The 26254-nt window shown below is 46.7% G+C and overlaps 1 protein-coding gene across 2 annotated transcripts; it reads left to right on the top strand.

Moving 5' to 3' along the window:
* The first annotated feature begins 351 nt into the window (after positions 1–351).
* On the top strand, positions 352–25223 carry LOC137593591 (homeodomain-interacting protein kinase 3-like). Of its 2 annotated transcripts, none has more exons than XM_068312448.1 (18): positions 352–711; positions 3679–4688; positions 4898–5089; positions 5224–5405; positions 12645–12768; positions 14987–15106; positions 15566–15652; positions 15797–15981; positions 16495–16657; positions 16999–17122; positions 17391–17485; positions 17573–17724; positions 17989–18150; positions 18295–18666; positions 18820–18981; positions 19075–19349; positions 20887–21038; positions 21133–25223. In XM_068312448.1, the coding sequence occupies exons 1-18, from the start codon at positions 657–659 to the stop codon at positions 21685–21687; spliced, it is 4167 nt and encodes a 1388-aa protein (XP_068168549.1). In that variant the 5' UTR covers positions 352–656; the 3' UTR covers positions 21688–25223. The 2 variants fall into 2 exon arrangements, with proteins under 2 accessions (XP_068168549.1, XP_068168548.1); XM_068312447.1 differs by having other exon boundaries at positions 17570–17724.
* Positions 25224–26254: the final 1031 nt, after the last annotated feature.

Here is a 26254-nt window from a genome sequence, read left to right as displayed (position 1 = left end):
AATAAAGAGGCTACAATATTTTCATATTCTATATATATGTGTGTATATATTTAATGTGTATATATATGTATTTAATGTATATATATATATCGTTATAAGTGAATAATTTGGTGTTATCTCTGAGCTCATTTAAAAAAAAAGATTAAAGTCGCGCCGATGATGACGTCACCACCCGGAGGTAAAGTTTAAATATAACACTAATGGGGGGGCAACATGTCAAGAAAGTCAAATGTTTTTCCTCAGCTGTCACGGTGGGACATTAATAGACACGGTGCCCCCCCCCCCGCCTCTTCTCCCCCCCCCCCGCACCCCTCCCCTCTCCAACATTCCACACATGCGGAGAAGCAACAAGCTACCGACACAGCAGCAACAGCTAGCGGTAGCAGCCAGCAGCTAGCTCCGACGGGAACGCGGCGTAAAATAACATGAAAAAGTTTGTAAAGCGAGCGCCTCGTCCGGAGTAGAGTCCCGAGCGGCACCCCGAGAACCCCCGGACGCCTGTGGAAACCATGGGCCGCGGCTGGCTCTCGTATTAGTCGGTAGTTTGTGTTATTTGGAGCCTCAAATGTGTGAAAAGTCGCTCGGTCTCGTCTCGTCGTTGAACAAGATGGCAGCAGCGGCATCGCTGCAGGATTTGACGGCGGTGCGGATCCTCGATGCTAGCCTGTTCCGTGACGCTCTGGGTGGTTTTGTTTCCAGGTCTTAGTAAAGGTACGTCATCTTATTTAACTCAAACTGATGGTTATGCTTCCATGTTTTTTAATTTATTTATTTTTTGTTGTTGTTGTCGTTTCACGTCAAAGAGGAGTCACGGCTAGCTCTGTGCTAACAGGTTAGCCTGCCAACTTGAGCTAGTGCCCTGTGGCTGAACGAGCAGCTGTTCCCTCAGCGCTAGCCTCAAACTCCCGCTAACATACGGACGCATCTGCGTCTGGGGTCCGCTGCTTGTTTGTGTTTTGAATCCGAGCAACTTTTTTCTAAAGCTTTCTTTACTTTGAAAATACACGAATATATTGTTTACATGTTTTTTTTTTAAATGTTAAACAGGTATAAACAATGCAACGCGTGTGTCACTGTTAGCATGTATTGACAATTTGACACGTTTATAATAGATCTGGGGACATTAGCTCACATCACACACCCATCCTGGGGCTGCCTGTCAGTGAGAACATAAGTTTCAACAGGTGTCTAAGCGTGTGTGTCCTCCCTACACACACACACACACACACACACACACACACACACACACACACACACACACACACACACACACACACACACACACACACACACACACACACACGCCTTATGTTAACTGTCTCCCAAGATTGATCAGTAACAAACTGCGTGACCAGCTGGCTCCCACACCCAAACACGTTTTGTGTGTCATCAATCAGGCAGAATCCCACAAACTTTTCGCAGCAAAGATTGTTGGTAAGGTGCTTCAGATAATAACTGTATATTTATTCACCAGGTAGGACAGAAGTAGTCAGCTCAGTATGGACATGGATTGCCATGAATTTTGTTTATCTTGACTGGTTGAAGATAGAATGTCATCAGAATGCCAACGGAGCGTCCATGAAGCACATTTAGTCGTCCTTAAACGGTGAAAACATCGAGCTAATGCCTGACATCAGTGTGTTAGCTCATTAAAGACAGACCGCCTGAAACGCTTTTAATTTCATGTGTCGGAGGCTTCTGCCTTTGATGCCGTCTTTGTTGACATCCATATGTTCACACAAGAACGCCAGCCAACAGCGTTCTAGTGATGTTTCACCCGCGGCGCAAAGAAATCCGAAAACCAGCAAGGTGAGAAGAAGACAAGTTATTTTATGGTGGATGCAGATTTGTGCTGTTAATGCCCCACCTCTTCTGACTTGTTATTGCCACTCATGAGAAGGGAAACGTATTGTAGTGCCGCGTTGAGGTAAAGGCGCGCCCCTGTGCCTGTCTGAGCCTGTGTGTGACGGCGTCATGAGCTGGAAGGCCACCGGCTCCTGGCAGGCCTTTCCTGTCCAACAAAACCTGCTTTAAACATCCAGCTTCGTAAGTGGGTTTGTGCAACATGTGTAACGTAGCTTTAGAACTCCACTCACCTGTGTCTGAGTCCAAACCCAGCCAGGCACAATCAGCCTCTGTTTAGAAATATCCAGGAAGTACGGCTGACAGGCTTGGCCTCTGTCTCTTATCATGTTGTCATGACATGCTGCGAGGAGAGGAATGTAAATGCTCTCAGGAAGCCGTAAAAGTATGCGTCGAATGGGAAGATTGCTTGAAATTCATTTGCTATGCTCTCTTTGCGATACCTCGACGACGGCATACTTATTTGGGGCGATTTGATTCTGATGATCGGCAGCTGAGGCTGATGTAATTGTGCCCTGCGGTAAATTCTTTATAACTACAGTCGAGGTGTTGGTGGAGAAACTGGAGCTTCAGCTCATCTTTTATTATAAATCATTTTAAGTGAAAACACAACACATGAAATATTTGCTAAATAATTGAAATTCACAGAAAGGCGTTTTCTGGTCATTTTCAGTTCATTTCAGAGGCTGTACTTTTTATTTCTCTCGTCTCCGGTTACTAAAGATGGTGAGTAATGCATTTTTCATTATCATGATCCATCTTGATCTAAAACAAAAATTTCAGAATCTGCTAGCAGGACTGCCTCACCCCACCCACCAATGTTTGTCAGGAGTCAAATCCAACAAATTTTTCAACGGGTGAGGAGGCCAGAATCTTAGTTTAAGACCACATCTAGTTCCTGTAGAGTCACAAAATCCTTAGGGGAACCCCCCAAAAAAAAGCCTTGCCTGTGTCACAACAAGATTGTTTCAATCACAGTTTACAGTACAGTCACACAAACTGTGTCGTCTGTCTTCAGACAGGTGTTACCGGCGAGGCTTCCTGTTGGCACTGCAGGAGGTTCTATCGCTTTGAACGCACCACAAAGTTTCAGCAACGCACAACAGCAGTTCCTGTTCACAAAACAAATTATTCACCAGGATCAGCATTCTGGGCTCTACCATCAGCATCAAACGGTTCAACTTGACACCTGAACAACATAAATCACTGGGGTCTTTATCTCTGTGGACACACAGGGGCGTAAACAATATTGAATGTTTTCCCAGAGCATTCCATTCAGACTTCCTCATTTCGATCGATCTGTCAATTTGCTGACGTTCATTGTGTTTCCTGCAGAAATGTGTCGATAGTTGTATTTTTAACCAGGTCTGTATTATCGTCTGCCATTTCCCTGAAGAGGGGACGCTTGTTTTTTGTGGTTCTGCTTTGTGTGAAACTGACCCTCCTGTGTAACATGTAGGGGCAGGCCAGGGATCCAGTGGGCTTCCCCCATCTCCCATTACCGTTTGCCAGTTCCTCTTTCCAGTTTGGGTGAACACGGTGGCTTAGATGTGCGTTTGCTTTGGCAGCTTTTATGACGTCTTTATTTAGAAAGCTATCTTTATAAGGAGGATAGTGATAGGAAGTTACCGTCACAGCGTTCACCATTTCACTTCTCTATTTTTCTTATGGTACAACTTTAAACTGTCTTGTTTTGATATTTGTGAGGTGGCTTCAGCTTTCCGAGCATGTAAAGTCATGAAATTGACCAGGATGAAACTTCATGACATCACCTTTCATGTAACTTTAACCACATATGGCCTGTGCTTTATTTAGGTATGGCCTCACAAGTCTTGGTCTACCCATCACACCTGCACTCAGCTCAAACAAGTGCCTTAGGAACCAGCAGTCGTGGTCCCGCCAGAGACAAAGACAAAGCTCACAACAGCTACAACACCAGCAGAGCCTTTCAGCACCGACCCCCACCCAAGACCTACGTGATCGGAGTCAACTACGGTATCGCCTATCCAAACAACGTCATCCCATCCTCAGCTGGTGCTGATTCGGCAAGACTGCACAGGGGGCTACTCCTCGGAGAGGGGGAGGAGTGGGCATTGCAGACTGCCAGGTTACAGAGACAGGGGAGCTGGGAGAGGCGAGGAGAAGGTCCGGTCGGGCTCACGGAGACTCAAAACCAGAGTCGAGGCCCGCAGGAAGTGTTTCGTAGAAAAAACAGAACTCCTTTAGGAGGAGGCCGGGACGGCGGGCTCCATCGGAGGGCCTGCGTCAGAGGAGAGGAAGAGGAAGGCAGAAACAGAAGAGTGCAAGAAAGGGGAGGATACGTCAACCTTCAAGGCACAGGTGCAGCACAGAGATGTGAACAGAAGGCAGGTGAAGGTGGAGAACACCCGCAGGAGAACAGCTGCATTGGAGCCATGCAGATAGTGGAGGAGGTATCTGCTCTGCCTTCACTTCCTCCCCCTGTGGCCATGTTGCAAACCAGCAAAGGGAACAATGCAGACACACTCAGAGTGGTGGGTGAGGGGACGCTGCCCATCAAACCCAGCATAGGAGGTGGGGGGGACAGGACCGAAAACGGGCCTGAAGGCGGCACCGAGGCGGCGGCAGGAGCGACAGTAAGCAGATCCGGCTCAGCGGATGGAGACTATCAGTTGGTTCAGCATGAGATTCTGTGCTCCATGAAGAACAGCTATGAGGTGTTGGAGTTTTTGGGACGAGGCACTTTCGGTCAGGTGGTGAAGTGCTGGAAGAGGGGAACAAATGAAGTGGTGGCTGTCAAAATACTGAAGAACCACCCGTCCTATGCACGTCAGGGTCAGATCGAGGTGAGGATTTGGGTGTTTTTGTTTGTCAAGTCAGTGTTTGAGTTTATTTTGCGGATTACCTCAGAAACCTCCCAGTGAAGGGCTGTTGTTGCAGCTAACAGTCTGTAATCTTTCGTAAAAACAGAGACAAACTGTTTGCTGTTCTTTTCTGGTGTTTTTTCTGTTGACCAAACCTCTGTTATTGTCTCACTTATCTGTGACACCCCCAGGTGGAGATTCTGGCACGGCTGAGCAGTGAGAATGCAGACGAACACAACGTGGTGCGTGCTCTGGAGTGCTTTCAGCACCGCACACACACCTGCTTGGTGTTCGAGATGCTGGAGCAGAACCTCTACGACTTCCTCAAGCAGAACAAGTTCAGTCCGCTACCGCTCAAGATCATCAGGCCTATTCTGCAGCAGGTGAAGCGGCTTCCAGACACAGATATATACCCTTCACTGAAATCCATGCTGATACTGTACACACAATGATGCCAACAGGAGCTCCAGTCAAAATGTCAACCTTGTTTAAGATGTATTCATGGGAAACTTTGCAGGTTGCAACGGCCTTGAAGAAGCTGAAGTCTCTGGGTTTAATCCACGCCGACCTGAAGCCAGAGAACATTATGCTGGTGGATCCGGCCAGGCAGCCCTACAGAGTCAAGGTCATTGACTTTGGCTCAGCCAGCCATGTCTCCAAAGCTGTTTGTTCCACTTACCTGCAGTCTAGATACTACAGGTGAGGCGCCCACATTTATTCAGAAATTAATCATTGCTTTGGGATATTATTAAGTCTTTGCCACCCTGCATTGGGTGAGGCTTGACTTGACTACCATTAATATTCAAACACTTTGTAGGTGGAAATGCATCGTGTTTCATTTTTTACTTCTCTTCTGTTTTGTCATTCAAATCTCTAAAGAAAGAAGCTTATATACGGAAAGAAAAGACGTTTGTAATCATGTTGATATTTACTTCCTCTTGAGGACTCTGGAGGATACGAGCAGCTTCTCAGTGTGCGTCTAGTCGTGAGACATTTTCTGTTTTGGAAAGCAGAGCTCTCTGTCAACTTGCATTTTGCATCTTTTCACTCGTCTTTCTTTGCTTCTTTGTCTTTCTTTCCTGCACACCCTCATTTTTGTGGACAAAGCCTACATGAATGGGCGTCTGATTTATCAGTACTGCACGCCCTAAAATTCTACCTCTCTTGCATAACGCTAAGAGGAACTGAAATGTTTATAACAGGAACATTGTCCTGAAATATTTGAAGCTTCTTGTAGGCTCGGGTGAGAGGCCGCGTGTGTTTTAGGAAACGCAGCCAGGACCGAGAACTTCAGGACTCAATGTACGAAACGACTCCATTAAATAATTCAGCTGAGACATCACATTATGCTGCTCAAACAGCAGCTACCGCCTGCGGATAAAGATTGCAGAATTAAAGATCATGCAGAACAGAACATTTGCTCATAATCAAAACCTGCCTGCTTGAATTAGTTAATAGCTGATGAGTCACTGTAGATTGGCATGTGGAAGTCAGCGCCAGGTGACCCCTTTATTGACATCCGATCCTGTTCCCTGGGCAAAATATTTCCAGCCGCGTTCGTCAGGTTGACTTTTGCAGGCTCTTCAAACATTGCACAATTTATGACGAACGCGCTTGAGATACCGAGTACTTCTGCAGCGAACGCGCTGCACACACCCACCTTTCCACACAACGCCTTCCTGATTTCACTGCCCCCCATGAGGAAGGTTAAGCGTCCTTTCATTAAACGTAAAATGAGAAGCCCCGGAGCTTCGCAATGTCGGCATCAACCACGACACTTCTGCTTTTTGTTTTTTAATTTTTTTTTACAAAAAGAAGATCTTAGTTGTAGAGACTAGGAAGACAGAGGAACTATAAGCTGTTGCATAACTCAAAGGCTTTGCTCTGCAGTTGACCTGGTTAAGTGTGTGTGTGAGCGTACGTGCATGTGTGCTTGTGTGTGTGTTTTGGTGTTTGAGCAGCACAGGCGGTAGCGCTGAGATCATAGTTCAGCTAAAATGGACTGGCGCTGGATTTTAGGGAGGTCACCCAGGACACAGCGGTATGTTAAAAACCCACATTTAGATCCAGGAAAAAAACACTCAGACATTCCTGTGTGTGTCTGGGTGTGTTCCTATTGCGCCCCTATGTAACGGCTTCTACCCTGGGTGCTTCATGTGGGTTCCACGGTGAATCCCAACACGTCTCCAGTCACTTTATTGACTCAGAAGTGTTGAAAAAGTTCCCTTTTTCATTTTGTGCCTTGGGTCAGAAGCCATTGGACATTGGGTTACAATGTTAATGATAGCTTGGTTTATGGTTTATGGAGCAGCGTTTCCATTCGTCTCCCTGTTAGCATTATTTAGCTCCTTCTTTTGGCTGTGTGTATTTTACGTGGGAGTTTATGGAGGCATCTGCGTCTGCTTGCTCAGGTAGATCACCGTGTTCAGAGGGAGGAGCCCTCACGCCAGTTTGCACCGCTGCCTCTTATTCTTCATATTGATATGATTATGTAACTTGAGGCCCACAGGGTGTGTGTGTGTGTGTGTGTGTGTGTGTGTGTGTGCATCAGGTTATCAGGAGAGTGGTTTTGCAGAACATCGTGTCTCCTCTCCTGTGCACAAATTCCATAATGGTTTCTCCAGTGAAGCTCGACTTGCCACAGCGGCTTGGAGGAGTTCTCTTTTCCTGCTCTGGGTTTACCCTGGATTTTCCAGAAGCAAACATAGCAGCATGGTCAGCGGGGGGGCGGGGGGGTGTCTTATGATGCAAAAGTCAGTTATTAAAAGACACACAGACAATTTCATGGGCAACAAAGTTAAGGTAGTCCTAACACTTTTATTACAAGGTCAAAACTCCATCGACCACCAACATTTTGACATTTCTTGAAGTCTCCGTCCAGCTGCTGGAGCTTTTGCAGACACGTCTTTCGGTGCGGTTCTGGACATCTTCCTGTAACGCTGGTCTGGAGTCAAAATGTCACAGAAAAACTCCCAGAAGTCCCAGTTGGCTGATTTCCTGGTTTACTGTAAACCAGGCGTCTCTCTTCCTGCTGCTTGGAGTGTTGTTTTGTACTTCAGCCCACTTTTAGACCGCTATTACTTCTTAACAATGAACAATGTATGCTGAAGAAAACAGCCCACACACGGTCGTTAAAGCTTGCGGCTCGCTTCTCGCGGGTCTCTAAACATCCTGGCCGCGGTTGCGTTGGATGGGCGGGTAACCTGTGTGTGAATGTCAGTGCGGGTGTTAATAGGGAGTCAAACAGGGCAGTGGAAAGGTTGTCATTGTGAGCGGGGGGGGGGGGGGGTTTATAGGCCATCATCAGATCTAGACTCGACTGCGGCTTCGGGATTGAGATGTTTCAACGATTGCTCTTAAAAGGAACCAGAATCATTTTCGAATTGTGTCGCTTTTCCCTTTTTGCTTCCTGAATGCAGCTTTTTAGCTCCCCTCAGGAAAACAGAATCTTTTCATTCCCCTTCAGGAGACAGGTGTGACTTTTTTCTACGTCACTTACCTGAGTAGTGTTTATGGTTAAATGGAAAGTACTATCATAGAGGAAAACACACTCGGTCTTTGTTGATTTTGTCGATAGAAATCTCTGGGAGAAATGACGCTTGTCATGCTCCAGTGTGTCGTTGCCATGGTTGCATGACACAGCAGGCGCTGGCGAGGTGACTGCATGTCCTTTGGGTGCCGGTGACGCCAAAGCACCTCCCACAATGAAAATGGAGCACTGGGCTACGTGAATAATTCAGCAAAAGCGGATCACATGAAGGAAAGATGGCTGTTGCCTGGGCGCGCTGACAGATACTGGCTGCTTCCTTCATCTAGGTGCGATTTCTTTTGTTACTCTGGAACCCTGTCATGCTAGTATGTGTCATCCTCAATCGCGGTAGAATGAAGATGTGTGTTTCAGCTCCCACTACAAACGTCACTCACACACACACACACCACACGGCAGTTTCGAGGCGGCCGTGGACTTTTTACTGGTCTGACAAGTAAAATCATGCAGCTGTGATGGTCAGCAGCGAGGCTGTGGACCTCCTACCTGCTGCAAGGACTCATTTATAACCCGCCATGAATAATACACGATCACTCAAAGTAAGTGGTGTATTTGTGTAGCTGGATGTTCTTTGTCTTACCCACAGGCTGTAGTAATAACTAGACGGCCTGTCAGGACAGTCTATACCTCCTCTCAGTTAAATGAAGCCCTACTTAACCCAACTAGAAACCTACCTGCGGGTTCTTTCATAAATAGTGCTGCCCTGTATCGCATCAGGATATATATTCTCACTTTCTGAACAATGTGGGCTTTGGGTTTGTCGTTTTAATGACGCACCAGTCTGAACTTCCCTTTTTCTCCCAGTAATTTTCTGGTATTTTTATTTCTTTTATTTAAGCTAAGCTGGATTATTTGTTAAAAATACTCACAATTGAACAGCCCTAATCAAATTTACTGTCATTCAGTGTGAATACGTCCCTTTGACGCTTCTTCATGTCCATGCCTTCAGTGTGCTTTGAAATTCAGCATTTAAAAAAAAAATTTTTAGAAAATTGTATTTTTTTCAAAAACACTCTGCAACTTCAATAATTCCTTCAACAAAACACACCCCGAGAGTTTAAAGCTTATTTGCTTCATGCTTTCTTGATGTCTTTTCCGTCCGTTTTTCCGCCTCACAACTGTTTTTTGTTTGGTGTTAATTTTGTGGCTGTTTTCATGTCATCAAAAAAAAAAACTTTTTCCAAAATAAAAGCAGAGATGAACTTCAATGACCTGCAGGATCTGTCTGAGGAATATGTTTGTGGTTGGCCTTGGAGCGCATCGCTAACAGAGGACTTTGTGCAGGCATTTAAATAATGTAACTGACGGCTATCACATGCTGCTCGCGTTCAGCCAATTTTTGCTTTCGGTCTTTGTTTCTCAGTTTGGTGCACGTACGCATTCGCTCCCGTGTAACCCGATCCGCGTCCCACGCTCTAAGCCTCCCTAATGCAGTGATGTGTTTGAAATATAATCATCACGGATCAGCTTTGTCTACAGACTTTTAAGCGCTGGGTTCATATGTCCTGCACCCGCTCCCATCTCATCATGTTTAACACACTCACACTGGGCATGCACCTGGAGCTGGTTTGTCCGTAGTTGTCATAGTTGTCGGTATATAGCCATTGTGTGTGTGTGTTTGTGTGTGTGTGTTTCCCTGTGGTGTGCAGCGTTTGTTCTTGTCACCGTTGCTCCCTGGAGAGAGTAGGTAGTTCTGGAACCTGGCCTGGCTGCCAAACACCTGTGGGTGTGTGTTAGTGTGTGTTATGTGATGAGCTGTTACAGCTCTGGAAAGCTGGGGCCTTTACCAAACACACACACACACACACACACACACACACACACACACACACACACACACACACACACACACACACACACACCCAAACACACACACACACACACACACACACACACACATTCTCCATGGGACACACATTCTTCATAGGTTTATTTTCATGCGTTCCATTTAATCCTCTTCCCTCCCGTTATTTTTGCGTGTGTGACAACATGTGTGTTTATTTTTGCCGTAGACGCTAATGTACAGACGAGCCTGTGTGTTTGCACAGTCTGGAGTGAGTGTATTCACAATATAGACACAGATGATTAGTGCTCAGTTAAAATATTTGATAATTAGACAGAGTAGAAGCACAAGAACGCACATTACTTGTAGGTTCTGCAGTGAAACTTCGCTGTCTGTCTTCATCTGCACCTCAAACATGAAACAGAGGATGTGATACCAGGGCGCAGTTTAAACCGGAACATCCCCGTTGCCTCATCAATGTAGTAAATTGTCTCTAACTTTTTGTAGTCTTGAGTGATTGCATAACTTGTTCTCGTCGTTTTTCTGCACTCGGCTCAAAGGTGGGGCCGTTTGTGTCGCTTATGGACTCCAGAATGTGTGGATGCCTCATCTAGAAGAGGTGACCCATGAACCAGAGGTTTACAAGGACCTGCTGATGTGTGTTTAAGGTGCATTCAACTGTGTTAGTTTGAAAACGTAAGCAGATTAACCAGAGATCCGTGAGCTTAGGGTGTTTTCATATCATATCAACATTCTTTGTTTTTTCTGTTGTGTTTCGTCACAGTCTAGAAACTGGGACTTAATTTTGTGCATATTTTTCACAATGGGAATCAGAAACTAATCTTAAATCTGATTTGTGTGTCTTAAAACCTGCAGAAACCCAGAATTATGATGCCGTTTTTTTAATCTTTCCCCCCCCCCGACAAACAGCTTTAAAAGCTTTAAAATATTCAAGTTGAGAACAGCATTTATTTCTCCCTTTATTCCTATGAACTCATTCGCATAATGTAATCACACACGACCCATTAGTAGATGCTATTGCCATTCCGGTGAATCAAATGTCTTTTGCTCTTCTCATCACAAATTGATTTAAAAAACACCAATAAATCTTTTTGTTGTGTTCTGAACAAATCAGCCTCTGAAGCTCAAGAACTTTAGGAAAATCACATCAAGTATCTGAGTCCTTCTTTATAGAATTGTTTGTTAAAATGCCACCCCCCCCCTCCTCATGGGACATCTTGGCGTTGTATAACTGGATGTCTTCCTTTGGAAGGAAACGGTGTCATTTCCTCCTCCGGGCGAAGGAGGGCAGAAAGCAGGAGCGATGTTGTAAATACAACAGACGTGCATACATACAGACTTTGAAACGTACACATGCCTCGGTCGATACGATAAGCTATGGCCTCATTTATCCCCCTGTAATGCTGTTATATTATGGTCTTGTTCCGGTTGTTGCCTGGTAACAGTCATTTCCCCTGTGGTCGTCACAGCAGTGGTTGCTATTTGCAGCCCTGTTGCTCAGCTGCTGTGACCATGCCTAATAACTCATTGTTTTCCTGCTCTGCTTCAGAGTGCTGCTGCGAGTCTACAAGCCCCATCGACATTGTTGAAGTGACAAAGTCCATTCGTTGGAAAAGATTTAGTGCTTTGCTGCAGTAACCCTGAACGGTTCAGCCAATGACGTGCGAGCAAATCCAGATCCCAGAATAACTGCTGTTGATGAGAGCTTGATTTCTGACACGGTGACAGTTTTTGGTTTCAGTTAAAGCTGGTACGGTTCCCTTTAAATTGAAGAACATGTCATCCCCACCTGCAGGAAGCTCCATCTATGACCCGAATTGAAGTGTAGAAGGAGTTTGCATGTGGTTTCCCATCTGTGTGAAGCGGTTTCTCTGTGAGCAGAGAGGCGGGCGTCACGTCGTCTTCAGTGTTCGACAGATATCAGTATAATGAGCACAGGATGCATCGTCCTGATCCTGCAGGCAGATGTTTATGGGCTTTGTGAAAGAAAGACCGATTCGTCTTTGCTAACACACTTTTTATAGCCGTGTCACATCTGAATCACGTTGCAGAATTGCAATAAAGTTGTCATAGTAACAGGCCTACAGCACATCTTATGGGATCTCAGGTTATTGCTTTTGTATTTAATTATGCAAATGAGACGTTATATAAGGAGACATCCTACACTGATGTTCCGTTTTGTGTTTTTTTGAATAGTTTGTAAGTTCTTCATTAATATTTCTTTGGTTTCCTTGGCTGCTCTTTCACTGAGTAATGACAGAAGGAAGATGGAACCTGAGGAAAAGGAAGTTTGTGTGGTGGAATCAGTGGAATGACTGGAAGTACATTAGAAAAAAAACACGTTTGGCAAAACTTTAAATTTAGCTCCTGGATATATTGCAGCGTGTTGGATAACCAGGATAAAGATGTGGAGCCCAGTTGACCGACCCGGACAGTTTTACGTAACCTCTTTGTTCACCAGAACCATTTTGAGCTCCTTTTTGAGCCCCGTCCATCCCACACCCCGACCTCGCCGCCGACTGCTGGGCGACACACACACGCCGACCAACTCCCAGGCTAACCTTTCCCGTCTCTTTCCTCTCCGCAGGGCTCCAGAGATTATTTTGGGCTTGCCATTTTGCGAGGCCATCGACATGTGGTCCCTGGGCTGTGTGATCGCTGAGCTCTTCTTGGGCTGGCCGCTGTACCCTGGAGCGCTGGAGTACGACCAGGTAACACCCCCCGTCTCGCACGTGCAACAAACGACACACTACAGCATCAAACTCATGCACATACTCTAAAGAAGGGAAGGAGAGACCTTGAAGATGCCCCTCCCTCCCCCTTGTTTACCTGAGGGACCCACCAGTGTGTTCATTACATAGTTAACCCCTTATTTGTTGCTGCTGCCTGATCTCCGTGTCCTGCTGGAGGAATGAAGTCCAGACAAATCCAGCATGAAATCCACGTAATGCTAATCTGATCTGAGTGAATCAGGAAATGGCTGTATGTGATTATCTTCCCACAGGGTTGTGTGGTCTAAACTACACAACTGGGACTTGAAACCGAGTCCCCTGGCGAGGGAGAGGGAGCATGGGAAAAGGCCCACACTGCATTCACAGAGCAGACCAGGATTACCCCGTGTTTGACTCCAGTTAGACTTATGGCGTGTTGAGACATCTTGAAGTAGAGGAGCTCGATCGCCCTGGTTTTGTCCTGTCTTACATCAGGAGAAAACAAGACCTTTAGTACGCGCTTAACGCCATCTTTTACCTTTTAAGTACTTGACAGCTTTTATGGATGCAGTTTCCAGCAAGTGTCTGTGTTTTTGGGAGGTTTTCTTGTTTGTGTTTGCGCTGAGGTGTCACATGTCCTGCGGCAGCAGCAGTCATCAATCAAGACGTCAGGGGCGAGAGAGCCTCACCGTTAAGGGGATGCCGAGACAGTCACGCTCACGTGGGGGGTGTCCGGTGTCATGCCAAGGATCGCTGCAGTTCTACCCAGCACAGCAAAACGTATTTATAAGTAAAGGTGCACGGTCAGATGAAACGATGGGTACTGGATATTAGAAAAAGCACATCTTTTGCGTACATGGTCTGTGCCAAGCAACACGGAGGGTTATGACCTGAGGTGTGAATCACAAGGCACAGGAAATGCCTTCCATTCTTCTGGTTAATGGTATGAGCAGATGACAAAGCTCAGTCTGCACACAGTGCTGCAGTCAACGTAAGAGTTTACAACAGGGTCGTTCACAAATTGCTTGAGATAATGCCGATGGGGGATTCTCTCCATCCGCCCACACCCCTCAAAACAGCTCCAAGTCAGCTGATCGCCTACTCCTTTCCTGCAAGACATTTTCTCACTCTGTTGCAAAGTTAGGAAACTTTTAATTCGGACAGGAGCTGAAGACGAACCGTTGCGTCGACTCAAGTGATGTTTCACCAAAAAGATGGTGATCAGGCAACGGGCTGTTGAAAATATGGAGGCTGTTTGTTACCTGCCATTCTGATTGGTCGCTTTGTGCAGTCACGCATTCCCACAATCACTGCAGGGTGTCCAGTGGTCATGGGATTTCTGGAGCATCATGCGCCGTCTGCTTTTCCTTCTCTTGATGCATTTTTTTTTCAGTTATAATCAGAACATTGAGTTCAGTAAATGGAGAGTTTGACATTTCTGTTAACTGAGGAATTCCGTCCTCCTTTCTGTTCTACTTTCTCAAAGCTCTGGCCTGCGTTTTTGCATGTGTTTCTTACCGAGGCGGTCGCATCTGGGTTGTTTTGCGTGTTCAGACCATTTGTTCAGACCGTTTGACGCAGGCTGTGGTCATGAGATTTACATCAGGAACTGAGACAATTGAACCTGTGTCAAAATGCTCAAACAATGAAATTAAAGACATGAGTTTAGTCAATCCGATGGATAAAATTCCGTGAAGGTTCACATTCTCTGTGTCAGTCTGAACATTTTCTTTGCTGGCGTTCCCCTTTAGTGGAGGCCACATCAATACGGATCGTGTTTTCGTCAGTAGCAGACCATCTGTGTCCTTTCCAAGTTTGTCAGCAACCCCTGACTTCCTTTTCTGTTTGTGTGACTTGTTTCCTTCATCTGCTGTGAAAGACTCCATCTGTCTGGCAGAGCTTTAAGGCTTTGACTCTATTAGATAAGGATCAACTTTGACACAGACTGTTGGACAAATTCCAGAGAGAGTAAACATGCATACATGAACGTAAGGCAAGGTTTCATTCATCACTGCAGACATGGGGGATAGTTCTCTGATAAAGTTCAACAAGCTTCTGATGTCAGCTCACAACTGCTTCAGAATGCGTCCGCTGTATGACATGAATAAATCGCATTCCAGCTGATGATCTTATTCTCCAGAGCCGTCCTCTGTTCTCTCCGTGCCTTCCTTCCATTTCGCCGGCGCGCTGTTAGTTTTAACCTTCCGTTTCTTCTCAGATCCGGTACATCTCTCAGACTCAGGGCCTGCCTGCCGAGCATCTGCTCAACAAGGGGACCAAGACCTCTCGCTTCTTCTCCAAAGAGTCCGACTCGCCCTACGCCTCCTGGAGACTAAAGGTACCTGCGCAAAACACGCCAAATACACACAAAAATCAACCGTACATCGTCAGCAGTCGCCCGGTCTTACAGTCACACACATGCAGAGATATCGTTTGTATTAAAACGTATGAAGTATGAAAAGTATGAGGTGGAAAGTGCTGAATATGCTTTCTAAAACAGGACAGAGTCTGCAGATCCTGAGGAAAGCTATAGGAAATGTGAGGTTGTGTTTAGATGACCTGTTGAGCTGACACAACATCATTCTGCACCAATCATTACAATCCGCTGTTTTTGCTCGGAAGAGCCTGTCAGCCAAGTCACAATGACACGGAAGCACATAGTTGAGTCATTTGGCCTGTGTGTGTCGGATTGGACTTTTCATTCTTTATCATTTAGCCGTGACAAACCCGCTGGAGGAGATGTTTATATCACCACCCGCCCCTAAATGTTTTACTCCTTATCTTTCTGTCCCTCCAGACGACAGAGGTGCACGAGAAAGAGACGGGACTGAAATCCAAAGAGGCCAGAAAGTACATCTTCAGCTGTCTGGATGACATAGCACACGTGAGTCCCACCCTCCCAAATGACTTCCCTCCCATCCGTCCCGTCACAAGGCGCTGAGCACTGCTGAGCACCATCCTGTGTGTCTTCAGAGTGTGTGAGGCGAACTGCCATCACACTGGTGTGTGTTCTGTCTCCGTCCCCCAGGTGAACCTGGTGCTGAGTCCCGACGGCAGCGACATGCAGGCAGAGAAGTCCGACCGGAGGGAGTTTGTGTCGCTGCTCAAATGCATGTTGCTGATCAACGCCGAGGACAGGATCGTTCCCTCCATTGTCCTCAATCACCCCTTCCTCACTATGACTCATCTGCTGGACTACCCACACAGCAACCAGTAAGGCTGCTACAGCACACGCGTGTTTCCTGCTGCAGCAATGTGCAAAGCACTGTGTGATCGTTTACTCAGCATTTTTTTTTCGCCCTTACTCAGCTTGATTGATTTTTCTTTGACTCCAGTCAATACCCTCATCTCTTCCTCTTTCCATGAACAGCTTATTATTTTAACTTCCTCCTTCCTGTTGCTTTTTAGCTTTTGTTTATTGGCCATGTTAGCCCGATCCAAAACGACACTTTCACCGTCAATAAAAGCAGTTTAAAGTAATATTAATGGTTTAATGTCAGTATGGGGAGGGTTCATAAACATTTAAATTACCATAAATAATAAAATAGTTTGTCACTATATAGTGGAATTTTTCTTTTTGTGGGTGGTCCTGGAGCGCATTAACTGAGTAACGAGGGATCGCTGTATTTCAAAATGTGTTCTGAAGTCTGTTTTTGTCGTTTTAATTAACGGCGGCACTGTGCTGTTGTTGGGTTATAAGAACACGTCTCCTGTGATTCCCTCCAGCGTGCAGTCGTCGTTCCGGATCATGGACATGTGCCACCGGCCCACCAACGCAGTTTTTGATGCTCTGAACCAGAACACCATTCATTTCCCCAGACCTCCTGTAGCTCCTGCTGCCTCCACTGGCCTCCCTCTGGGATACAGCAACATACCAGTCCACACTCAGGTGAGAGTGTGTGTGTGTGTGTGTGTTTCACTTTTGTGATTCTGATTAAGTCTTCAACAGCAGCACTGGATTGCATCAGCAGAAAGTTTCAGACACTTCGTCTCTTTGTCCTCTACTTTAGTAACTCAAACAAAAGGGGCAAAAATGTCTTCCATCGGTTACATAACTATTCTCTAGGCTTTTGACTTAAAATCGCCCTCTTCAGGTGAGAAGGTAGTATAACAGAATGTTGTAGTTTGTGTCTCGCCTGGCTCTTTATTTAATTTCTGCGTTATTTTTCTCTTCATTTCTTTCTTCCCTCCTCCTCCTCCGCCTCTCCCCACTTTCACTCTTTTTTCCAGACCATAAACCAGTCGGGTCCTTCAGTGTTGCATCCTGGGATCGCTCTGGCTCCTGGGAGCGGTCAGTTTGGGTGCAGTGACTCATTCCCCCCCGCCCTTCTGCTTTGTCCTCCCACCATGCAAGGTTTGTTGACCGCGTGTTGCTTTGGATAATGACATGATGTTTAAAAAATCATTTTGATTTCATAAACTTTTTCTTAAGTTAAGTTGCAGTTCTTGTCCTCCACCAATGAAGTGAGGGGAGGAAAGGCTTCTGTTTATTTTGTGTTTTTAAGTATTTTTTATGCAAACATTGTATATTTATTCTGACTGTGAGTCACTTGGAATAAACGTTTCCATCGCTTCACCAAGAGGCCACAAAACTCAGCCATGATTGTTTTATGTTCTTTAAGGCAACCTCAACCAGCCTGGAGGGTATTCTGTTCCCATGGTAACTCAAGCCCCTCCCATACAGCCCTTGCCAGTCAGGCCAGGTGTAATAGCTCAGGTAAGACAGCCACCAGAACACGACTTCTCCGTAGCACCGATCGTCGCTCTGGGTTCGACTAGTCTCCCTGCTGTGTCCCTGCAGCAGGCGTGGTCCAGCAGGGGGCAGCAGCTCCTCCTCCCCGCAGCATGGCAGCAGATGACTCCAGTGGGTCCTCCTCCCTCACACCCCCCTCCACCACCCCCATCCTCCCTCACCAGCGACAGCACGGCTGGCCCACAAAGGATCAGCGACTGGGGGTGAGTCACCCAAAGCCAGCGCCGGGGAAACCCCCTGTTTTAAGACTTGACCGACTCAAGAAGTGTTTTTCAGTCAGCAGGGAAGGAATGAAACCGGTTAACCGTCAGCTTTTCTCTCTAACTTTGTCTAAAATGGATTACCTCCATGTATGTGAACATTAAAATTGTATGCAAAGAGAAGTTTAACATTTCTTTCATTACTGTAAAGTTTTCCATTTCTCCTACACGTATTTTGAGTTTTTTGTCCTCTTCATACCGTCACAGGAAAGTGCGTTCCCACAACAGCCTTTTCAATTCAGTGATGCAACAGCCTCTCTTGACCAATCAGATGCCATCCCTCTCTGCCCATCAGCCAATCAACATTGGCATAGCTCATGTTGTGTGGCCCCAACCAACCAATAAAAGGAACAGACACGGGCACAACAGGTGAGATTCAGCTTCTCCGGTTGAATGGATAGATAGATTATAGATGGATCATAGATGATAGATCGATGGATAGATGAATACATAAATGGATACCTCATTTATCCCAGAGGAAATTGCGTCTAACATCACCTGTTGGGTTTACAGGAACCTGTCCCACCACAACAACGTCCACGTGTCGACGTGTCTCACCCCCAAGATGGCCGATGTGGTTGGACAAGCAGCAGCACGACAGGGGCAGCCTCAGAGGGAGGTGCCTCTGGTGGAGACCAGTCGGCCTGAGGTTCAACATGCAGACGAAGAGGAGGAAGAGGAAGTAGAGGAGGAAGTGAGCTGCTTCAGGGACGTGGCGCCAAACGGTAACAGCCGGCATGACGGGCCCGGTCAGCAGCAGCGAGACGTGGCGGTTCTGATGGGCGACACGCCGAGCCCTGCTCCCAGCGTGATCAGCATCCACAGCGACGCCACAGACGGAGAAGAAGAGGAGGAGGGAGACGATGAAGACCCTCATCTGAACGAGTGAGTAGCGTCAAAGAAAAACGGACGTCTGAGAACATCCAAAACGGAGAGAAAGTTGGAATTCAGATTCCTCAAAATTATAATCCAGAGGTGAAAAGTAAACCTGGGTTTGATGCTAACCTGTACTTTGTGTGTGTGTGTGTGTGTGTGTAGGTGTAAAGAGGAGTGTGTGTGTGAGGCCTGCAGAGACACCAGTGTGTCTATGGAGCGAGTGTGTTCCCTCAGCAGCCCTGACAGCAGCCTCAGCACCAGTTCCTTCGCCTCCAACTCGCTGCAGTCCAGTCCCTCCGTGTCTCCGTTGAAGAGACCCAACAGGTAGTTTTGGCGGCGGCGGCGGCGTCTTCGGTTCGGATCCGCTCAGCAAACGGACGCCCAGTCACCCCGCTGTGTTTTCTCTCTCGTGCTCAGCATGTCGGAGGACGACGGCCACGAGAGCGGCTGCGACACGGTGGAAGGCTCCCCGGTGTCCGACACGTCGGCCTCCCCGCGCGGCGACGGCACCTACCGTTACCTGGACAACGGTAACCACGACAACCGCCCGCCTTTGGGATCCATGGTCGCGCCGCGGCCTTCTCCAGCGGGGCAGGGCAGGGGTCCACGCGGGGTCCGGACTATGGTGGTCCCGCCCATGAGGGTGCAGAACAACAACACTCAAGGGAAGGAGGAGCGCGTCCAGAGGAGAGGTGAGGGGGGGGGGTGACGGAGTGGTTGTTGGTTCTACCTGCACTGATCGCTCACACAGGTGAGAGTAGAGGAAGAGTCGCTGACGCTGGCGTGTCCTGCCTCCTGTCATGTGTTCTGTCACCCGTGCTTTGGCGGTGTCTGCTTCACAGGTCACGTGGAACCAGCGGGGGCTTGCCACCCCCTCATGGGTCACAGAGGCTTCAACAGGTGATCAAGAGGGACAGACACAGACGGGCGGTGTTCACCAATACCTCAAAAGATGCATCCATAGATGGCAATGCTAACATTGCCCAAGACTCCCTTTTTCTGTGGCTTTCCCTCCATAAAAATAGAAGTTTTCCTTTAGGAAAGTTTCCAAAGAGCAAATACAGATCCGTCTTCTCAGACGTGCGGATTGATGGGATGGTGATGGGGGGGGGGCTTTAAACACCTTCAGCAGCTGTAACCCGGTTGTTTTGGGGCGCTGTGCAGAAAGAACAAAATGTCGCTCCCTTCACCGGAACATCGACTTCCCTTCTCAGCGAAGGTATTTATTTCCTGCTAATCCCTAAGGCGACCTCATCAACCCATCAAAAGATAATCTTCACTGCTGGTTAAGCTCTGAAAACAGATCCCTTGTGGTTTCGATATCCCCGTCACACCTGCATCGGCGAGCCACATGCGATTCCTCTCAGCTGTGAAAGTGGAGAGAAAGGTGGATGCATTTCCTTCTGGTATTGAGTCACAGCCCGTGATTCCTCCGCTGCTTCTTTCCGTATAATAACAGTTGCTCCCGAGGCACTGATCTGTGATCAGTTTCACCGTTATCTTGTTCTCAATTGCTAATTTTAAAGTGAATTATGAACTGATACAGATCAGAGTCCAGGCATCAACTTTGCCCCTCAGGTGGTTTTTTTTTCTCCTTCTTGAGTGTTTCCTCAACTCTACAGATTTTATCGTCTCATTTTTGTTGCTGTTACTGAAAATAAGGCCGAGACACGTTTGATCGTTGAACGGCAGCAGAACTTTTCATTTAATCTGCACATAAAATGCACACAACTCATTCGAAGCAGGTGCGTTTCTCGTATCCTCTGGGGTCGCTGCCCTTCTTCAGTGTGACTCCTCTTCCTCCCAGACTGGAATCACGCTTCTGCACGACTTCTCTGTATCCAGAGTGAAGCCGATCCAGCGCGGGTGCAGACGGAGCGAAACACGTCCACCGCCGGTTGTTGCGTTAATGTGTTCCGGAGCTAATCCTCTCCAGATTAGTGTCTCATGCTCTGCTCTTGAGATCTTGTTCCGTCTCCAGTTTTGCCTCTGTTTTCTTTGAATTTGAGTTTTGTCTGTGAAAATCTTTCTCCGTATTACAGTCTGACAAAAAATATTTTCGGATAAATCCGATCTCGTGGCGCGTCGGACGTCAGTCTTCGGTGTCCTGGCTGTGATCACTCCAGACGGTTGGTTGTGGTCTTCCTCAGCCTTCGTTCCTGCAGGTCTTACGTCTCCAGATCAACGCCCTCAACTGACTGTCTTCTGTCTCCTCTCTGCCCCCCCCAGCCTCAGAGTCCTGGTCCCGGTCCAAAGGGCGCTCCAACCTCGCTGGACAACACAGCACCCCCTCGTCCGTCCCCCTCCTCCCTTCCGGCCCCCCCCTGTCGCGGCAGCAGAAGGTGTTGGGGCAGCAGCAGCACCCTCTGGTCGTTGGGCAGGTCCGTTCTTATTCTTTCTCTGGATGGGGGTGGGGGGGTGGGGTTGTTTGTTTGTCCTGTATCTTCACCTGTTAACTCTTTCCCCCCCTCCCAGGTGCAGCCGTATGGTTCAAACCCCACCCACAAAGAGTGGAACGGCAACTATGGACCCCTGCGACCGCACGCCTTCATCCCCCCCACTGTCCAGACCCACACCTTCACCCACCTGCCCCACAGCAGCCCCACCCACACTTCAGCCGCCCCCCACGCCCCGGGCCTGCCCGCTCACACCCTGCTGTCTATTCCTCCCAGCGGCCCCCTCCCCACTGCTCACCACCCCCACCCTATCCTGCCCTCTCGCCCTCCTCCCCCTCTCCTCCAGCACAGCTACAGTCTCTCCCACACCCAGGGGGGCACTATAGTCCACCAGGTGACCCTGGGCATCAGCGCCCACCCCCACCACCCTGGTCACCCCGCTCCCCACCCCCACAGGCTCCTCCCTTCTCCAACCATCCACCCTCATCCCCAGGCTGGCTACGCCCACCACCCTCACCAGTTCAAGCCTCCGTTCCCCCCTCCCCATCCTTACTTGGCCTCCCCCGCCGCCTTCAGCGGCTTCCCCCTGAGCCCCACCAAGCTCAGCCACCACCCCCAGTTCTCCTACATCTGAGGGGCGGGGCGGGGCTGCAGCAGCACCACCTCCTCCCGCGGAGGGGCAACGCCAAATGGATGGGGGCGGGGACTTGGGCAGGAAGAGCCAGCAGCAAAGCACAACACGGACACCTGTGACCGCGGCGATGACGAGCGGAGCTTCATCAGAGGGGGTGGGTGGGGGGGGGTCACCACAGCGAATCCACAAACGACGGGGACGAAAAGGTTTTCGTCCTCCGCACATTTCCTGGCGTCGCGTTTCGGCCGGAGTCCAATCGGATCGGATCCGAGGCTGGTCATCGGCCGTCGCCGTCGACGCCGTCCGGGCGCTCGGCCATCCCGTTCCTTCCCTTTTATCGCCGTTGCCTTGTAGCGCGTGCTCGCCGGTCGGATCTGTTTCTAAAGCCATCCCAGTGTGTTTTTCTAACCAGGAGCGAACTCGTCTTGGAGGCGGAGCTCAGCGCCGCCGCCTCCCAGTGCCTTAAAGCAGAGTCTCTGACGTTACTTCAGGAGCTTATAGATTGTACATTTAAACGGGCTTGCAGCACTTAATTTTCAGACTCTGAATATGACGGGCTTGTTGGATAGATCGAGGATAACGCTTGTGATCATGTTTGAATATTAAATGTCGGACTTCAGCTTGATTCTTTGATTGGTATGGATTTCCTTTAGCTTGAGGATGCACATTTAGGGCTTTGACTGAATGAGCTTTTAATGTACATATAGAGGGATTTGATATTTTGATAATCGATTTCTATTCACTATAGTACTTAACTCACAACAGTATTGTCACTGTTTACTGTAACTGCAATACAATCTAGATCGCCTCTGGGTTGCTGTGTTTTCTTATTTTTTTGTGTTGATGCGTTTTGTTGTGTTTTTAGATTTAAAAAAAAAATTTTTTTGGGGGGGGGGGGGTGGCATAGATTAAACGCAGTTTTCTGTTTTTACTTCTAAATGCTTCTCAGTGTTGAGATATCCGTGCGAGACGAACCTTCTTGTTCATGTATTGAAGCCTGTTTTCTCAGTTTTAATACATTCCTTCAGGGTGGATGCGTAGCCTTGAGATTTATCGTGTCGTTTTTTTTTTGTTTTGTTTTTTTGGTCTCCGGTGTGTCGTCGCGTTGTGTCTTTAGTCGTCATATCCGCTGGTATTTTACTGCAATCAGCACCAAAGACTGTTCATTAATCATTTCTGAAGCATGGTCGATATTATTTCTCCTTTCACCTCCAGCATATTGTTGCAGTATCAATATTGGAATATATTGTGAGATCTCTATTTTAAAAATGAGGTTGAGGTTTTTATTTTTCTGAGCTATGTTTGGCAAATCGTATTTGGAATGTATAGATAATAAGCTGCTATGTACTGATTATCTGCCACTTCGTAGCTGTGAATTTAGAGGATTAATCTCATTCTGGCCTGCATTCTCTCTTTGTATTGTAGTTCTGTCGACTAGATACAATAGAAGTGGGTTTTATTTTAAAGTATATTGAATGCTATTCCTATATAATAGTGCCTCTGTATATTGGCTTTGTTGTTTTGAAGTGATTGTAAACTGCTGTAATGGAAGTTTTCTTCTTTTTTAAAAAAAAAAAATTCTGTTTTTTGCTTTTTTGATGTGTGTGTGTGTTTGGTTGCATGTGTGTGTGTTTGTGTGTGCGTGTGTGTGTGTGTGCACTTAGAATCAGTATTTTAAACGTAGGCTGGGTTCACTATTGGATTCTGTAATCGGCGTGTCGTTGATGTTTTACTGTTTTTTGGGTTTTTTTTGGTTTTGCCTGCGTCATCGCGCCGTGTCGGAGACTCTTCGTACTGTACAACTAGTGCCTTCCTTCAAACGAGCGGCGAGCCGGTGACGTCCCGTTTCAGTAAAATTATCAACTAATTAATTCGGAAGGGGATCGGAACCTATTTTTTACATCTCAAAACACACAGAGTGGTTTTGTCCGACGAGGTCTGAAAACAATCTTTTCACCGAAATCCTAAGAAAAACGTAGTCAGGGAAAGTTGTGGGGTTTTTTTTGTTTTTTTTCTTTGTTTTAATCTCACCAAGAACGCCGTGCAGCTCCCAGAAACAGAGCCTGAATGGATTTAGAGCAAAGCTTTATTCTCACACCGTGAATGTATTTTGCAGAACTTTTTTTTTTACATTTTTTTTTTATCCTTTTGCTTTGCAAACGTTGTTATTTGTGGCATTTCTTATGGCTACACAGCGTGTTCTCTCATTTTGTGACTGGTGTGCCGGTCGGTCCTGTATGCAGCTGTTTACCATTGGTTGATGACGTCACGCTTTTCAATCAGGGGCTCTTTCAAAAGGCTTTATATTGATCACACGTCAAGTCCAAAGCTGTCCCATCCTTATCTATGGAAGTGTAACGCTGTCGCTATCGCAGAAATATTACTCGGAGAAACTTCTCTGGTTTGGACAAGACCCTCCTCGGAGGTCTCGTCTGAAGGATCTTGTGAAAACGAGGCCAGTTTCTCTTTATTAAGAAAACCAAACTTTTTTTTTTGTTTTTTTTTGTCCTGATGGCGGCAGAACGCTGCGTCGTTCATCTGCTTCACATGACATTGTAAAGGTGTTGCTATGTCATTTGTAACGGTGGTTGTATTTATGCACTCGTCTGATCTGCTACTAACGTTCACCGTCCTCACGCCAGCGAGAGGACGGCCGCCGTCGGTCCCTGTGGGTGTCAGAACGTTCGGCCACCCGGTTCGCCCCAGTTTTATTACCAAAGTCGCCCAGATTTAAAGCTCAAGGTGAAAGCTTGTAAAATATTACAACTTGAAGTCACAGTTTTTAAAAAAAAGAAAAGAAAGAGCAGCTAAAATGGAACAAAAAAGTTCACGCCAGAAGAATCTTCAAGTTGATTCTGGTCCAGAAATAAAGGTTAATAAATCATAATAAATAATAAATAATCTCTTTGTTTCCAGATCTTCCAGATCTAGGAGTTTAAGTCTTGGCGGAAAACAGAACCGTTTGTCTTTAAAGCGTCGCAGATGAAGCTGCTCTGTGATTCCTGTTGAACATCAGGGCCGAACGTCTCATTTAGATACTGGGTTGGGGGGAAAAAAAAGAAGCTATATCTGACTCCTAACGACACGTTTTCCTTTATTTTGTTTTAACCACAACTATTATCAGGTTGGCATTTATTGTATTTAGACACAAATATGTAGACATGATTGCTAAATCGAACCTGTTACTGTTTAAATGTGTAGATCCGTGTGGCTTCATGATTTTACATGTTAATTTTTTTTTCTTAATGCTACACTAGTTTTGACATGTAGCAACTGCACTGTGCAATATTCAGCAACACGAGGACTGGGGAAATGATAATTGTGTGGATGTAATAATGCGTCTCTACCAGTTTGCTGTCGTTTTCCCCCCCTTGCTCTCGTTCTCAGTGAGTTTCAGTGTGACCAAGCCTTATGTTCTTTGTCACAAAAAGCGGGTTCCTTCTTGGTGACTCTTATTGGTGAGTGTCAAATTATAAATTGATGGTGTACTATGTCAAGATTAACTTTGAATTAAAAAAGATCTTTTGCTTCAGTCACTGTTGTCACTTGTGCGACTGTTTCATTGTGAACCGGTTTATTCACCTTCAGCAAAATTACACATTTAATAACTGATACAGAGGCAGGCAGAGAAATAAACTTAGCAGTGGAGGACAGGACTCCACCTTTTATGATATTGCAGTCAATTAAATCCACAAAAATGATTATCTTATGAATACTATGAATAGAAATGGATCAAGAACGGCTTTGACTGTTACGAATATCCATTTTAAAACCCATCTGTCAGAACAATAGCGACCTGTTGAAGCAGCGCAGAATGAGCTGCAGTACCGGACATGAACAGCAGGTGGCAGCAGCGGTACAACCTGAGGGGAGGGAGGAGAGAGGAGTGAGGCTGATGGAACAGAGTGTACCGGTACCTGAACAGAAGAGACAGACTAGTAGTGAACAGAACCATTATCCAGAACCAGGTCAGACTCGTTAGTTAAATGAGAGAAAGAGGCTTAAATAAAACATCTGGAAACCGGAAAAGTCAATATTCCAGCCTCATAGGCTTCACTGGAGCACTGCAGAAAATGCAGGTCAACGTATATACGCCAACTGACAAGTGATTGATTATATTTAAAACTACAAAAACCGAGTAAATCATTACAAATTTTAGCTCTGATTTCGATCGGCTATTCCCATATTCTCAAACTTACTGGGGTAAAATTCTGAGGGCCTGTCACTTCTCCTTGGAGAAGATGTCAATCCCACCATGAAAGCTGTGAATTGGGATCACCTGGGGGGCTTCTCCTTCCTCTGGTTCCCCCTCCTTCTAACATTAATGAACCTCTGTGAGAAGAGAAGCGGTTAATTGGAACACCTGAAGTCACTTCTTTCTGTTGTCTAAAGAGAAATGCACCTGTGGAGGTTTTTAATATTAACTGCTGTTTTTGAACACTGGTATCACCCTAGGCTAATCACTTGCACATGTTGCTTCCTTTTACCAGGAGTGAAAACAGAATTCTAATTGTCTAATTAATATTCTGGTCACGAGCATAGAAATATTACAACAGCAGCACGCCAC

The sequence above is a fragment of the Antennarius striatus genome, chromosome 4, assembly GCF_040054535.1.
Source record: "Antennarius striatus isolate MH-2024 chromosome 4, ASM4005453v1, whole genome shotgun sequence".
Lineage (NCBI taxonomy): Eukaryota > Metazoa > Chordata > Actinopteri > Lophiiformes > Antennariidae > Antennarius > Antennarius striatus.
The sequence above is the reverse complement of the archived record's forward strand: the minus strand, read 5'-3'. Positions and strand labels throughout refer to the sequence as shown.

What these genes read in the sequence shown, in the direction of transcription:
- LOC137593591 (XM_068312447.1), top strand. Translation starts at nt 657, where the DNA reads ATGCTAGCCTGTTCCGTGACGCTCTGGGTGGTTTTGTTTCCAGGTCTT. An exon ending in GAGCGCTGGAGTACGACCAG is followed by an intron (nt 12,769 to 14,986) that starts GTAACACCCCCC and finishes GTTTCTTCTCAG; the next exon opens with ATCCGGTACATCTCTCAGAC. An exon ending in ACGCCTCCTGGAGACTAAAG is followed by an intron (nt 15,107 to 15,565) that starts GTACCTGCGCAA and finishes CTGTCCCTCCAG; the next exon opens with ACGACAGAGGTGCACGAGAA.